At 28.7% G+C, this 12765-nt stretch overlaps 1 protein-coding gene across 1 annotated transcript in view; it reads left to right on the top strand.

The window, feature by feature from the left end:
- Positions 1 to 3499: 3499 nt before the first annotated feature.
- LOC107449727 (uncharacterized) overlaps positions 3500 to 12765 on the top strand; it is an 11274-nt gene continuing 2008 nt past the window's right edge. Inside the window, exons 1-4 of the mRNA XM_016065355.3 lie at positions 3500 to 3570; positions 4757 to 4919; positions 6860 to 6955; positions 10000 to 10059. Coding sequence (XP_015920841.2) covers positions 4760 to 4919; positions 6860 to 6955; positions 10000 to 10059 — 316 coding nt within the window. The 5' untranslated portion in view covers positions 3500 to 3570; positions 4757 to 4759. The remainder of the gene's footprint in view (positions 3571 to 4756; positions 4920 to 6859; positions 6956 to 9999; positions 10060 to 12765) is intronic.

The raw sequence follows: 12765 nt of genomic DNA, 5'->3' as shown, positions 1-12765 counted from the left end.
AATTAATTTTGTAACGTAATTAAAATTTTTTGAAAGTTGTAATCACGATTACAAGTAATTGATTACTTGTAATCGTGATTTACAAGTAATTGATTACATAGCTGTAATTATCTGTAATCAATTACAGTTGTAATCGATTACTGTAATCAACGGCCAACTCTGCTTACTTAATACTAATAACTGGATTTTTTTAAATTTATTTTTTACGTAACCTATGACAACATTCATATAAAAAACAATTTTTTAAAATTCAAAAAAAAAAGAAAAAAAAATTGAAAAAGGAAATCATGCAGTTTAGTGTTAAAATTGTACGCAAAAATTATTATTATTCAGGTAGTAACGGGCGATCAATGTGTTTTTGCTTTCTTGATCACTCTACGTAATTCTCAAAAACGTTAACGGAAGAAAAAATATGAAAGCAAAGATTTGATATTTAAAAAAACCAAAACGCTATTCTTAAAAATTCTTATTATATTCATATTGCATGCACCTAACAGCCATTTAAATTTCTATACGAATTTCGCAAGATAAAAGAAAACACTTGAGAAGCGGCGCCAATATTTTTTACCATTTCTACTTATTATTTTTATTCAGATGTATTTCATTTGCTAATAGTCTGATTGCTTCATGAAAACCAACCGTTAGAGATAGTCTACAAAGGAAAATTTTCAAAATTGTTCTCATTATCCACACGATTATACATATAAAATGTTTCGATCAGCGAAAGAACAATGAAAAATGAAATCCAAAATTCGTTAATTTTACACCCTTCAAATTTCAATGGCCCACGTGATCTAACCACGTGACATCTAAATAACAATAGTTACCTCAGAACTGAGTTTAAATTCAATTCTTACAAACTCTTTATTTCTGAGCTTTCTGATGGTTCAAGTATTTAGGTAAATAATTTCTTTTTTCTATATTTAAAGTGTAAGAATTTATCGCTACATATTATAAAAATATAATCTACATATTACAAAAATATAATTATCGTTTTACAGTTTCGCGCGATCTTATTGGACAGAAAAGTCACATGATACTTAACTGAGATATCTTCTATTTTAATCCGCATATAATTAAAAGTTATAATAGTAAAATAAACTTGCAAATTTTTTAAAGAGCCCTTATTTATCGGTGTTTAATAGTGATATTTATATTATCCTCTGCTACTACGACATTTTAATTTTAATTATAATTCGAAATGAAGGGCTTAAAACTAAAACGGTGTTCCTTTATTACCTCTTCAAAGTTGTTAAATAAGAAAGACGATTTTTAAATTTATATTTCATGTAAAACTGTAATCGGTCAAGTTAAAGTTGAGAGAACTTATTTCAAATTATATTCATTATAATAAAGTTTTAAGAACTTTACTTTGAAACAAGTTATTTATGTATTTTTGGTATTAATAACCAATAGTTAGATTGTTTTAATTATTTGTCGAAAATAAAATTAAGCCCCTAGAATTCATTTGACAAACTTTACTAAAATAATTTTTTATGATGTTAATAAAAACTCATATATTTAATTCATTTTATTTAATTGTTTTCTCCTTCACATTACACATATAATCAATAAAAAATAAAAGTTTTTACTATTGGTTGATATTTTCTAGTTACATTGTAATTTTATTTAATTTTTAGTGTTTTGCTTTTTTAATTTCTTTCTTATAGTTTTCCATCTTTAGTTTATGTACATTTCATTGATTTTTTTTCTATACACGGTAACTGTTTGGGATTTAGCTCCCGATAATGTTTTTAAGTTGTGATTTGTATCTTGACGTTTCGAAAAGAACGGTCTTCTTTTCAAAACCAATACAAATAAAATACTATAAATATTCACCATTTTGCTTACCTAAATATTAAGCTTATTCATTTGCAATTTTTCAAGAAGGAGGAATTTTCAGAAAGATTAGGACTACCTTTTCTCTCTTTTTAATATACAATGTGAATACGAGTGAATAAAATTATGGCTCATTAGGCTGTGAATTTGCATAAAATTATGACTTAAAGTGTACCGAACCGATTTCAGACCGTCATGTTGAACCAGTTGAACGTTAAACTAATTTCTCTGAGAATATATTTTAAAGTTTTAAAGCGAGCTATTTGAATAATATTTCAATACGGTGTTAAACTAAACCATTTTTCCATTCAAGTGCAACTTAATACTATTGTATTAGTTGTAGTATTAGTTAGTTCAAGATAGTTTCATTGGCACTATATTGTTCAAAACAAATTTTTGCGTAATGATTTGCCGAAAATTTGATTGAAAATTTGAAATTTGATAAATAGACAATTTTTAATGAACTCAGCTTAAACTTAAAACTAAAAGTAAATTGCTTTTTTTGCGTCTAAAAAATCTTACAGTTAATAGAAAAATAGTTCGGATTTTAAGATGAAGATATACATTTTTATTATTAAGCCATGAGGATATTTAAAATTTCATTCTGTCTTCGAAATTGTGGTGTTTTCCTATTTTAATTATTTTTCTTTTTTAGAACTAATATTTATTACTCAAATTCAAAATATAGATAATATATTTTAAGATAATATATTTTTAGATAACATGAATTTGTTGCACAATGATTTCAAAAATTTGGGAATCGAACTTAATATGATAATTTTTATATATTTAGAGCTCCTCTCCCTTATTATATATAAAAGATATATATATATATATATTTAGAATCGTCATCAGAAATGAGGTCAAACAATAATGCACCTTAGGGGTGACAAATTACTATTTAAACGGAAAACAAAAACCCTACCAAAGCCTAATGAATCTCTACTGAGGACAGAGAACATCTGTTTGATTAATGGTAGAAGCAGAGAGGAAGGCGATTGTTGGAAACACATCTAAGTTTCTTTTGCTGGTTTTAATGTTTTACATTCAGTTTCCTTCACTAATGATTTCAGAGATTTTCGAAGCATTTTACTACTTTATGTCGCTTGAATATTACTTTGCGACTTCAAATTAAAAAAAAAACTTAATGTATCAATAAAGATAATATTTTAACAAAAAAATTTTTTTCCCGAAAATATTTAGATTTTTTTTTATTTAGTTATTTTTTCTTACAAAACATAAATCTTTTTAAAATATCGGACGTTATCTAAAAATTTTTTTAGGTGCCATGGTTGACAGGGCTTGTAGACCTCTGCCATGAACTCATACTTTTATTTAAATATTATAAAGCCAGACGAATGGTACACGCAGCTTTCCAAATATTCTAACGAATGAACAGATTTGCCAAAAAAAACAACAAAAACAATTAAAAAGTTTATTTTTGTTGAGGAGCATCAACAAAAAAATATATTGAAACACAATATGAATTCTTTGAGATACCTTTATATTGATGTTTTCTTTGAAATCTATGCGGATGACTTTCCAATGAGTCATGAGGTATCCTCTGTAACAAAAAAAGGAAGAAAAAAAATCTATTCTCTTTTATTTTTTCTTGGAAAAAAAAAGGAGATACTTTTAGAGCGATATATAAATTTTTTTTTTTTAAAATCAGAAATACTGAATTACGTTGTTTTATCAGGATTCTAGTTGCATAGACTACATGGTTAAAAGGTAAACACAGTTCATTTGTTTAAAATATGCTAATTAATATGGTGAAAAGAATGAACACATATAAAAACCATACACTAAGTGTTATAACTCTTCTTATAATTGTAAAGAGAATACTATTTGGTTAGCAATTAAGTTCTTACTGTTTTGTTTTACCGGAATCTATGTTTTCGAGCTCATTTATGTCAATTTTCAGGTATTAAATTGGAATTTCAAATTAAGAAAAATGAGCATTTTCCTTATTCTTGTTCTTGGTTATGATTCTGAGGCCGCAAAAGCTGCTCGTGACATTTGTGCTGCGTATGGAAAGGATGCCATAGCTGAGAAAACCGATCATAAGTGGTAATTTCAAGTTTAAAAATGGAAATTAAAATCTCAAACGCGTTTCTCGTTCTAGTCGCTCAGTTGAGTTCGATGAAAAATGAATAAATAAACTTTTGTGTGAAAATTCGAGCCAAACGACAATGGATATGGCAAAGAAAATTGAATGCTTTTTAAACTTCTAAAAAATTAAAAAAAAAAGAAATAGCGGAAACTTAATTGTTAATATAATATTAAAATTAATTATTGTTTAATATATTTCGGCTAGATTTTCATTGATAATTATTAAAAAGCGAGAAAATTTAATAACACATTTACAGCTCTATATTAAAGCCAAAAGGAGTCACAAAGCTAAAAGAAGGCAATTGGAGTAACAGAAATTCCCAGGAAGTAATGTTTTTATGTTCATTTCAAAAAGTTTGGTTGTGATATTTTGATAAGCATTAAAATTTTGCATTATGTTTCCAAGTTATTTCTTGTCGTCCCATTACAATAATTTTTTAACAGTACATCTGAAGTAATATGTGACCCTATGTAATTGCCCATATCATATATGCCCTATATTATGTCCTATATATGCCCAAGTTATTTTTTTTGTTATCATATTGCAATGATTTTTGTTTAACGGTATATGGAAAGTGATCTATGGCCTTATATTAGATCCTATATAATCCTCTAATCTATAATCTCTTATAAGTGTTAAGTTATTACTTGTCGTCCCAATATAATAATTTTTGTTTAAAAGTCTATGTAAAATGATCTGCGGTTCAAACGGAATAATAGCCTGCATAATATGTGACCCATTATATAATGTCTTATGCGTGTTCAAGTCATTACTTGTCCTATTATAATCATTTTTGTTAAGCAGTGAATGGAAAGTGTTCCAGATAGAGAGAGCGTTGCAACGCAAACTGCTCCAGAAGATGAATCGTGTCCAGCCGAAACTAGAAAGAAATCAAACGTTACCTTCGGAGGTGTGGAGGAAATAAGGCTCTCCCTAAATAGGCTACACGAGACGATACCTTCTGACGGTAAGTTTATACAATTTAAATCATATTTAATGGAAGAAATGTTTGGTGACATCACCAAAGTTGGGCAATTTGGAATGCATCGAAACATCGGAAAAAAGTTTCAAAATATTTTTTTGATCTATAAAACTATTATTACTAACTAAATTATTGATCTGAACTAATTCGGAATAAAGTATTGATCTATAAGATGATTCAAAATAGAAATGACAGAGCAGGTATATAAAAATAAATAAATAAATCATCACATAGGAACTCATAGGTCGCAAATACTATATGAAGTTTCTAAAGGGCGCTGCAACTTATACATGTTATGCAAAGACTTTCGAATAAATTGGAACTCCAGGAATTCTTAAAAAATATCTTTTGCTACTAAAAACAGGCTTATTTAAAAACTTGGCAGAATAAACTACTGCTTTATTGGATGATCAAAAATAGAACGACAGAGAAAACATGTCAAAATATCCAGCAATGGAAAGGATAATGCTTTGTGCTGTGTAGGCTAAAGCAAAAAACAACGAGAATAAAGCTCAAATAAAAATGCATAAATTGACATACTATAGTTTTATTTCTATTAAAAAACTTTCTTAAATGTCTAGACATAAAATAAAAATATTAATATATTTCGCGACGTTTAGACTCCGTGGAAAGTTCTTGTTAATAGAACAGAAACTATAGTATGTCAATTTATGTATATTTTCATTCGTACTTTATTCACGTTGTTTTTTGCTTTAGCCTACACAGCACAAAGCATTATACTTTCCATTGCTGGATATTTTGACATGTTTTCACAGTCGTTTTATTTTTGATCATCCAATAAAGCAGTAGTTTATTCTGCCAAGTTTTTAAATAAGCCTGTTTTTAGTAGCAAAAGATATTTTTATATAAAAATATCTTTTACGATTAAACACAAGATATTCGTATAAAGACTGAAGAATGCGTCTGAGTACAAGGAACTCTTAAAAAATATCGTTTGCTCTTAAAAACAGGCTTGTTTAAAAATTTGGTAGAATAAATGAATGCTCTACTAGACGATCCAAACTAAAACGACCGAGCAAACATATAAAAATATTTGTTACTGTTAAACACTTAAAGGAGTCGTAAGTTATACATATTATTACATTTATCGAATAAATCGGAATATCAGGAGTTCTGACAGAATATTCGTTTACCATTAAAAACAGAAATTTTTTTTAAAAACAACGTATAAAAATTATTCTTTGTAGTTATATTTTTAGAATATTTCCTCACGTGTTACACGTTTACTGTCATGGTAAATACTAAAAGTTTTCACCAAACTGTAAAAAATATTCCATAAGTATTCCAGTATGGCATCTGATGTGGCCATAACATTAAGCATCTTTCATTATAGTATTTATCCTAAGTGTGCAACATGCGTTGAAATATAGTAAGAATAGTATGATAAGGAATAATCTTGTTCAAGTCATTTGCAGCCATACCGGATAGCATTTGAGACTTAATGTTCTTATGAGATTTTTTTAAATTCTTTTTATTCGCTCGATCTGTCGTTTAATTTTTGGTATGGTTTATTGAATCACTTTGCAAATTTAAAGCAGGTCACGATATGTTTTTAAATCTAAAAATATGAGTGTTTAGAAAATATAACTTAATTTCTGCTATCAAACTCTGAAATTTCCGCACAGTTCTAAATAATATTACGTTAATTAAAAAAAAAAAAGGTTATGAAAAGAATAATCCCAAGAAACTTAAGCGGGAAGATGTACTTGTCAGCGAAAAAAAACTTTATAGATTCGGAAACTACAGTGGAAACTTTTTTCACCCCAGTTTTTGAAGTTAAAGAAGCCATTTCTAAAGCTATTAAAATTTTTAAATTGACAAGTAAAAAAGGACCTATTCAATATTTTCACATGCACTATTTCCTAATTTCTAGTTTGATATTTGATTCATTAATTTCATTTCAGATGTCTTATCTACAGTACAGAAATTGGATTTGAAGAAATTGAAGTCAAATTTTTGGACTTATGTTCCATTTGCGATATCCGAAGCCGATTATGAAGGTATTTCTCTTACTGTTATCATGATATTCGAGTTGTATTAAGCATGAAAAACGAATCTGCTTCATATGAATACCGGCTATGTTTCATAAATGCCGCTATTCGAATGATGATAGTCTGAAACAAAAGTTTAGGTACACATAAAATGTTTTTACAAATTCAAAAATAATGTATATTTTTTTCAAATAATTTCATTTAATGTGTTATAAATTGATGGAAAAAAATACCACTGAAAACGAAATTAGTAGATAAGAAATTAAAGCCGAAAATTTTTAAATACGGTGAATTCGCGATAACTCGAATCTCATAGGACTGACGAAAAACTTCGACATATCGGAAGTTCGACTTACCGTTAGTTTCGGTTTTGAACTTTCAAAATATTGTCGGATTATTTAATTAATGCTTATTATTCATTTTTCTGACAAGCCATTTACGATAAGACTGTTTGAAGCACTTTATGATACCCTGGTCAATCGGTTGCAACTTTGCTGTTGTGTTTGACGGGAGAAACTGCAAGTTTACTGCCTTCAAATTTTCTTTTTTTTAGCGAAGAATTTCCGATCCAATTTTGTTACATAGTCTTCAAATAAAACTGATGCCATCCAAAACTTTTTGTTAGACTTGTAATCCAAAGGATGCGTTTTTACATTCTCGAAACATCGGGGATTTCGGTTTTTTCCGATAACAAGTAAGGGCAATTTCTCTGTCCCAGACGCATTTCCTCCAACTAGGACAGTCAAACGTTCCTTGCTCATTTTACCCGAGCAGTTTTCATCCTTAAACATCATAGTCCTATTTGGAAGACATTTAAAAAATAAACCTATTTCATCAATATTGAAAACATCATTTTAACTGTATCCTTGAAGTAAATTTGGTAACGTTTCATTTAACCATTGTTCACATACTTCAAGAGGGACAGCTTTATCTTCTCCATGAAGAGTGCGAAAGACATTGTGTGTGTGTTGCAAAGGAAGGGGCAAGATATCAGCTCCTAGGTTTTTTTTCTTGCTTTAANNNAGCCACATATAGGAGAAGGTCATAAAAAAATCGAGTTATAGTAATATTCGAGTTATCGTACTTCGAGTTATAGCGAATTGACTATAAGAATACATTTTTTTACCAGTAACACAAGAGACAATATTTAACGAGAGAAAATAAAATGCAAAATTTTAATAATTGATTTGATAAAATATGTTTTCAATCATATGGAACGAACTGTTTTTCACAAACAGGGCAAGATTTAGCACATTTTCTTTAGTCGATAATCAACTATATTGTTTTAATGTATTCTTTCGATTGCAAAACTGATAAGAACAGCTTTCCCTAGGGCTCGTAATGGAAAACCCAAAGCCTCTCCTATAAATTTAGACCAGGACTCAGTGGGAACAGTTTAAAAATGTTATAATTTTAGCTTTAAGCCATTGTTTCATAGACTTCAATTTATGGATAATTACTTGATTATCTTAATTAGATAGTCCAAAGGTTTAATTAAATGAACATTTTGTTCTTAAAAGGAACATCACATTTTTGATTGAAAAATATACTTTATTTAACACATTGCGAAAGACGTCCTGCTGTTCATGTCATATCATTCGTTCTGCTCTAGGGTTACATCATTTTTATTTCGGTTTGGCTATAATTTCATTCACCATAGATTTATGTATGCTGGCATTGTCTTGTTGGAAAACCCACTTTGATCCACTAAATCTATCTCTGAAATATAGTAAATGACTACCTAGTATATTTTTATAGTCAGTTGAGTTTCCACAATCACTTAAAAATGCTAAATTGGTTTAGCCATATAATCCAAAAAGCAAGTATACAAACCTCCACGTTGCACCATGTTGTCTGGTACATCATTTCGACTATTTCTTAGGTTCTATCAAAAATAACTATTGCCATCTAAAACACCTAAATAACACAGTTTTTTTTTCCTCCAAACAATACATCGATTCATTTGCAGCCGAATTACAAGTATTTGCGGACTCAATTTATTCTCACTTGTTTATAGTGCAGTTAAAGACAAAGAATTCGAACTTTCTTGCGCCTTTTTCGGCATTCGGTTTCATGAGTTTGTCTACAAATGTGATCTATTGAAACAATGTGGCCTCCTTGATTTTTGATATCATTTTTTGAATGATTTTGGTTAGAAACTGAATCTGCTTTTGAATTATTCTATTTAGTCTATGAATCGTTTTTCGCGGTCTTCTTTCACATCTTAAAAATGGTTTGTAAATTTATACATTGATCTTAAACTCTGCTTAATATCTCGCTTTGAACAAATTATTTAATAAATCGATATATTTTGAAATTTTAACCACTAAATTCCAAAATTTTTTTCTTGCGTGAACTGCTTTGATCTGGGTATTGTGAATAAAACTTAAAAGTAATCCCACAAGGATTCATTATGTCAACCAAAAATTTAATAATTTTCTAACTTGTCACTATTTATTGAAAATCTGAGTTAATCTGCGTTTAGCTCTTGTGTTTAAAATTTCGGCGCTGGTAAAATTTGACTTGTTTTTAGTTTCAAAGCGCTTACAGGGGCTTTAGAGGCTTTTCTTTTGCTTTGAATATTCTCAAATCAGTTCAATACATTTACAGTAAAATATCTGAGAAAAAATATGTATTACTATTCTGAAATTGATAGAAGAATTCCAAGCGTGCCTGAACTTTTGAGAAGCACTGCAGTAAATTAGGACAATTAAATTGAAATAAAAATTTCGGAAAGCAGAAAATTACATTATTTATTTGTTTGTTATCATTATTTTTATTTATTTCTTTACAAGTTAATGTACTGATAGATAGAAACATGTTGGAACGTTTATCCTATTACTTGCCCTAAAACGCGGTACCTGTTTGTGAGTGATTCCATTCAGTTAGGTAGCATTTTCGCTGAAAAAAATAAAACTTTTTAAAAATGGTTCTTGAAATAACAGGATTAACAATTAGTATGAAGTTTAAGGAATGTCGATCTGGTAACTAGTATATTGTACTGGTATTCAACTGCATGAGTTAATGGGATCGTTTTTCTGTTTCATTTCCAGCTAGTTCTATGTTTCTGAATGTTGTGTCGTTTATGCTTCATATCATTTTGTTGACATATGGTGAGTTATTATTGCACTGTTGCTATTCATATTTTTTCATAAATTGCATGTATCAGTTTAAAAAAATAGATTACATTAAACATGGGAAAATGAAAGTGTATTTTTTTAAACTAATACTTATCTCATTATTCACTCGAGCAAAATATTAGATTTATTAGTCAAAGTGTTAAATCATCAGATAATATTAAGCAATTAGCCAGAGCGTTAGATAAGACATATTTAAAACAATGTATTTATAATATTCTTTATTTATTAGTGGACTCTTTCGCTTTCTTTGCTTCCTTCACTAATTCATACGATTGCTTTAGTTTCTTTCTTTCAATTTTTTTTTTATTTTTGTTTATTGCCGATAAACGGATCCCTTTTGGTTAAAGTATAAACTCAATACCAAATAATTTCATCATGTTACCATAACAATTTTATCAGAAAATTTGATTTTTAAACTTGTATTTAATTTTGGATACTATAAAAACTCGTAAATTATATTTTTCGTAAAAAGGAATTTGGTAGTAGGGCGAGAAGTTTATAGCTATAGTTTTAAAGTTTTGTTACTAATTATTTTAATTGGATAGTGCAAAAAAAAGGGAAAAAAATGAAACACAGAGAATAATTTTTGATCCATTGATTGTACAAGGACTCAAAATGAACAGTTTAAAGGGAGCATTTCAAACATGCATATATTAGTGCAGGCAATATTTTAATTTACAAAATCAGACACAAAAACGTACTTTTACAGAACAAACATGCCTTTTTTTTAATGATTCGGATTCCTTACCTTTAAAATATGAGGATTGGCCTCAATCTGAGAAATATGGGCCTAATAGTTTCGAATACTTTTTGAGTTTTTCGCTCGATATCGCTTTTTAATCGAATTGAAAATTATTTTTCACAATTATAAAATTCATTTATCCAAAGACAAATCCATCCCAAAAAAATTTAATAATTGTTTCGTATTTTCTGTAATTTTACTTAATAATAATAGAAAAAAATTTAAATTGTAAGATATACAAATTTTTAGATCATTAAGAATGCAGTTTTATTTGAACAAGGTAGATCGAATAATTCCTGAGAAATCAAATTTCAAAAATACAATTCTCGTGAAATTCGATTTCTCAGAACTATTCGTCCAATTTCGTTCCATAAAGATTTAAAACACTTACTAACCTTCCCTAATTGGGACGATTTGTTTTGGATGACGCAAACTTTTTCTGTTAATTGAGTGAGAAATATTAAAAGGAAGAGGCGTTTTAAAGAGACATTTTTACTTATTTCTGTTAACAATACGGAAAAGTAAAAATGAACATCATTTCACTTTAATTCCTTCATGCAATTTTAAATCTTTATGTAGATAAAGCTAACTTGTGAGGGGGGGGGCAACGGTCAAGTTGTCATCGTCCTCCTTATAAAATATAAACTCTACTACTTTCAGTAAACCTGCCGCACATTTCAAAGGGGGAAAAAAAATGCTCAGTTGACTACACATCTACCACGCCGTTAATTTTTTCTCTTGACTTCATAAATCAAACTTTAGAATTATAAATGACATAAAAAATTGCTATTGCACTTTATTTTATGAATATTAAATACGGCAAGCACGTTATACTGACAATTCCGTATGTTATTGTAGTTAATAAAATCAAGGGGCAATAAATAAATAAATAAATAAAACTAAACGGTGAATTGGAGGGGGAGCTTGGTATTCAAGCACTTCCATAAGTTTATCGGAAATAGGGCTAAATTAACTATTCATACCCTATTATAAATTAATCAGAAGTTCTTTATCTAGTTTTATTATTACCTATTGATTACTAAATTAGCTTTTAATACATTATTATGAACAAGCGGTCATAACTACTTTTTATTAGAAAATATTGTTGCTTGTTACTGTGACTAACTGTAATCATGATTACAAGTATTTTATTACTATCGATTTTTTATTAGTAGTTAATTGCAGGTATAATAAATTACAGTATTTTGCACACTTTTTTTGTTTAAAAGTATTTTATTCATTATTTAGGAAGATTTTGCATAATTATTCATTATTCATGATTCCGAATGACGAATGAACAATATTGTATAGTAAACTATTGTATAGTACTATTATAACACTACTGGTGGGCTGCGCCCCCTGCTCGCTAACGCTCGCCTACCGCCCAAAATTGCTACGCAATCTTATATGGTTTGCTTTGCAAACCAAGCTCGCTTCGCTCGCTACTAACTTATGTACATTGCAAATGCACAAAATTCTAAGAATTCAAAACAATCATTCAAATTCATAAAAAAACTTTTTTTTAAAAAAAAATTACTTCTTTTTAGTAAATACTAAGTCATTAAAATAAATTTGAATTCAAATAAATGACATGTAATTCGTTAAACCTATTAGAAATGTGCTATAGTATAATTCGTGATATAAATCAAAAATCGTCAAATAAATTCGTAATACATAAATTCGTGAAAAAACGCGCGCTTTCGACAAAATACTAAAATAGAGATCTATCGACTAAGACTACTCACTTCTGCCTAGCTTAATAGTATGAGATTGCCGCAGCTGATGCTCTCTGGTTATTTCAGTTTCCGTTTTTAAAAGCGCTATATGTTGAGCCACCCAGCTAGATTTGGCATGCGACATTTTTAGCGGCAATCATTGGTCGATTCGCCGTGTAAGAGAAATAGTAACGTAAGCAAAACAAAGCAAACGTTGCCATA

This window comes from Parasteatoda tepidariorum, chromosome 1, assembly GCF_043381705.1.
Source record: "Parasteatoda tepidariorum isolate YZ-2023 chromosome 1, CAS_Ptep_4.0, whole genome shotgun sequence".
In the NCBI taxonomy this organism is placed as follows: Eukaryota; Metazoa; Arthropoda; class Arachnida; order Araneae; family Theridiidae; genus Parasteatoda; species Parasteatoda tepidariorum.
Note: the sequence above shows the minus strand (reverse complement) of the source record. Positions and strands in the feature narration are given on the sequence as shown.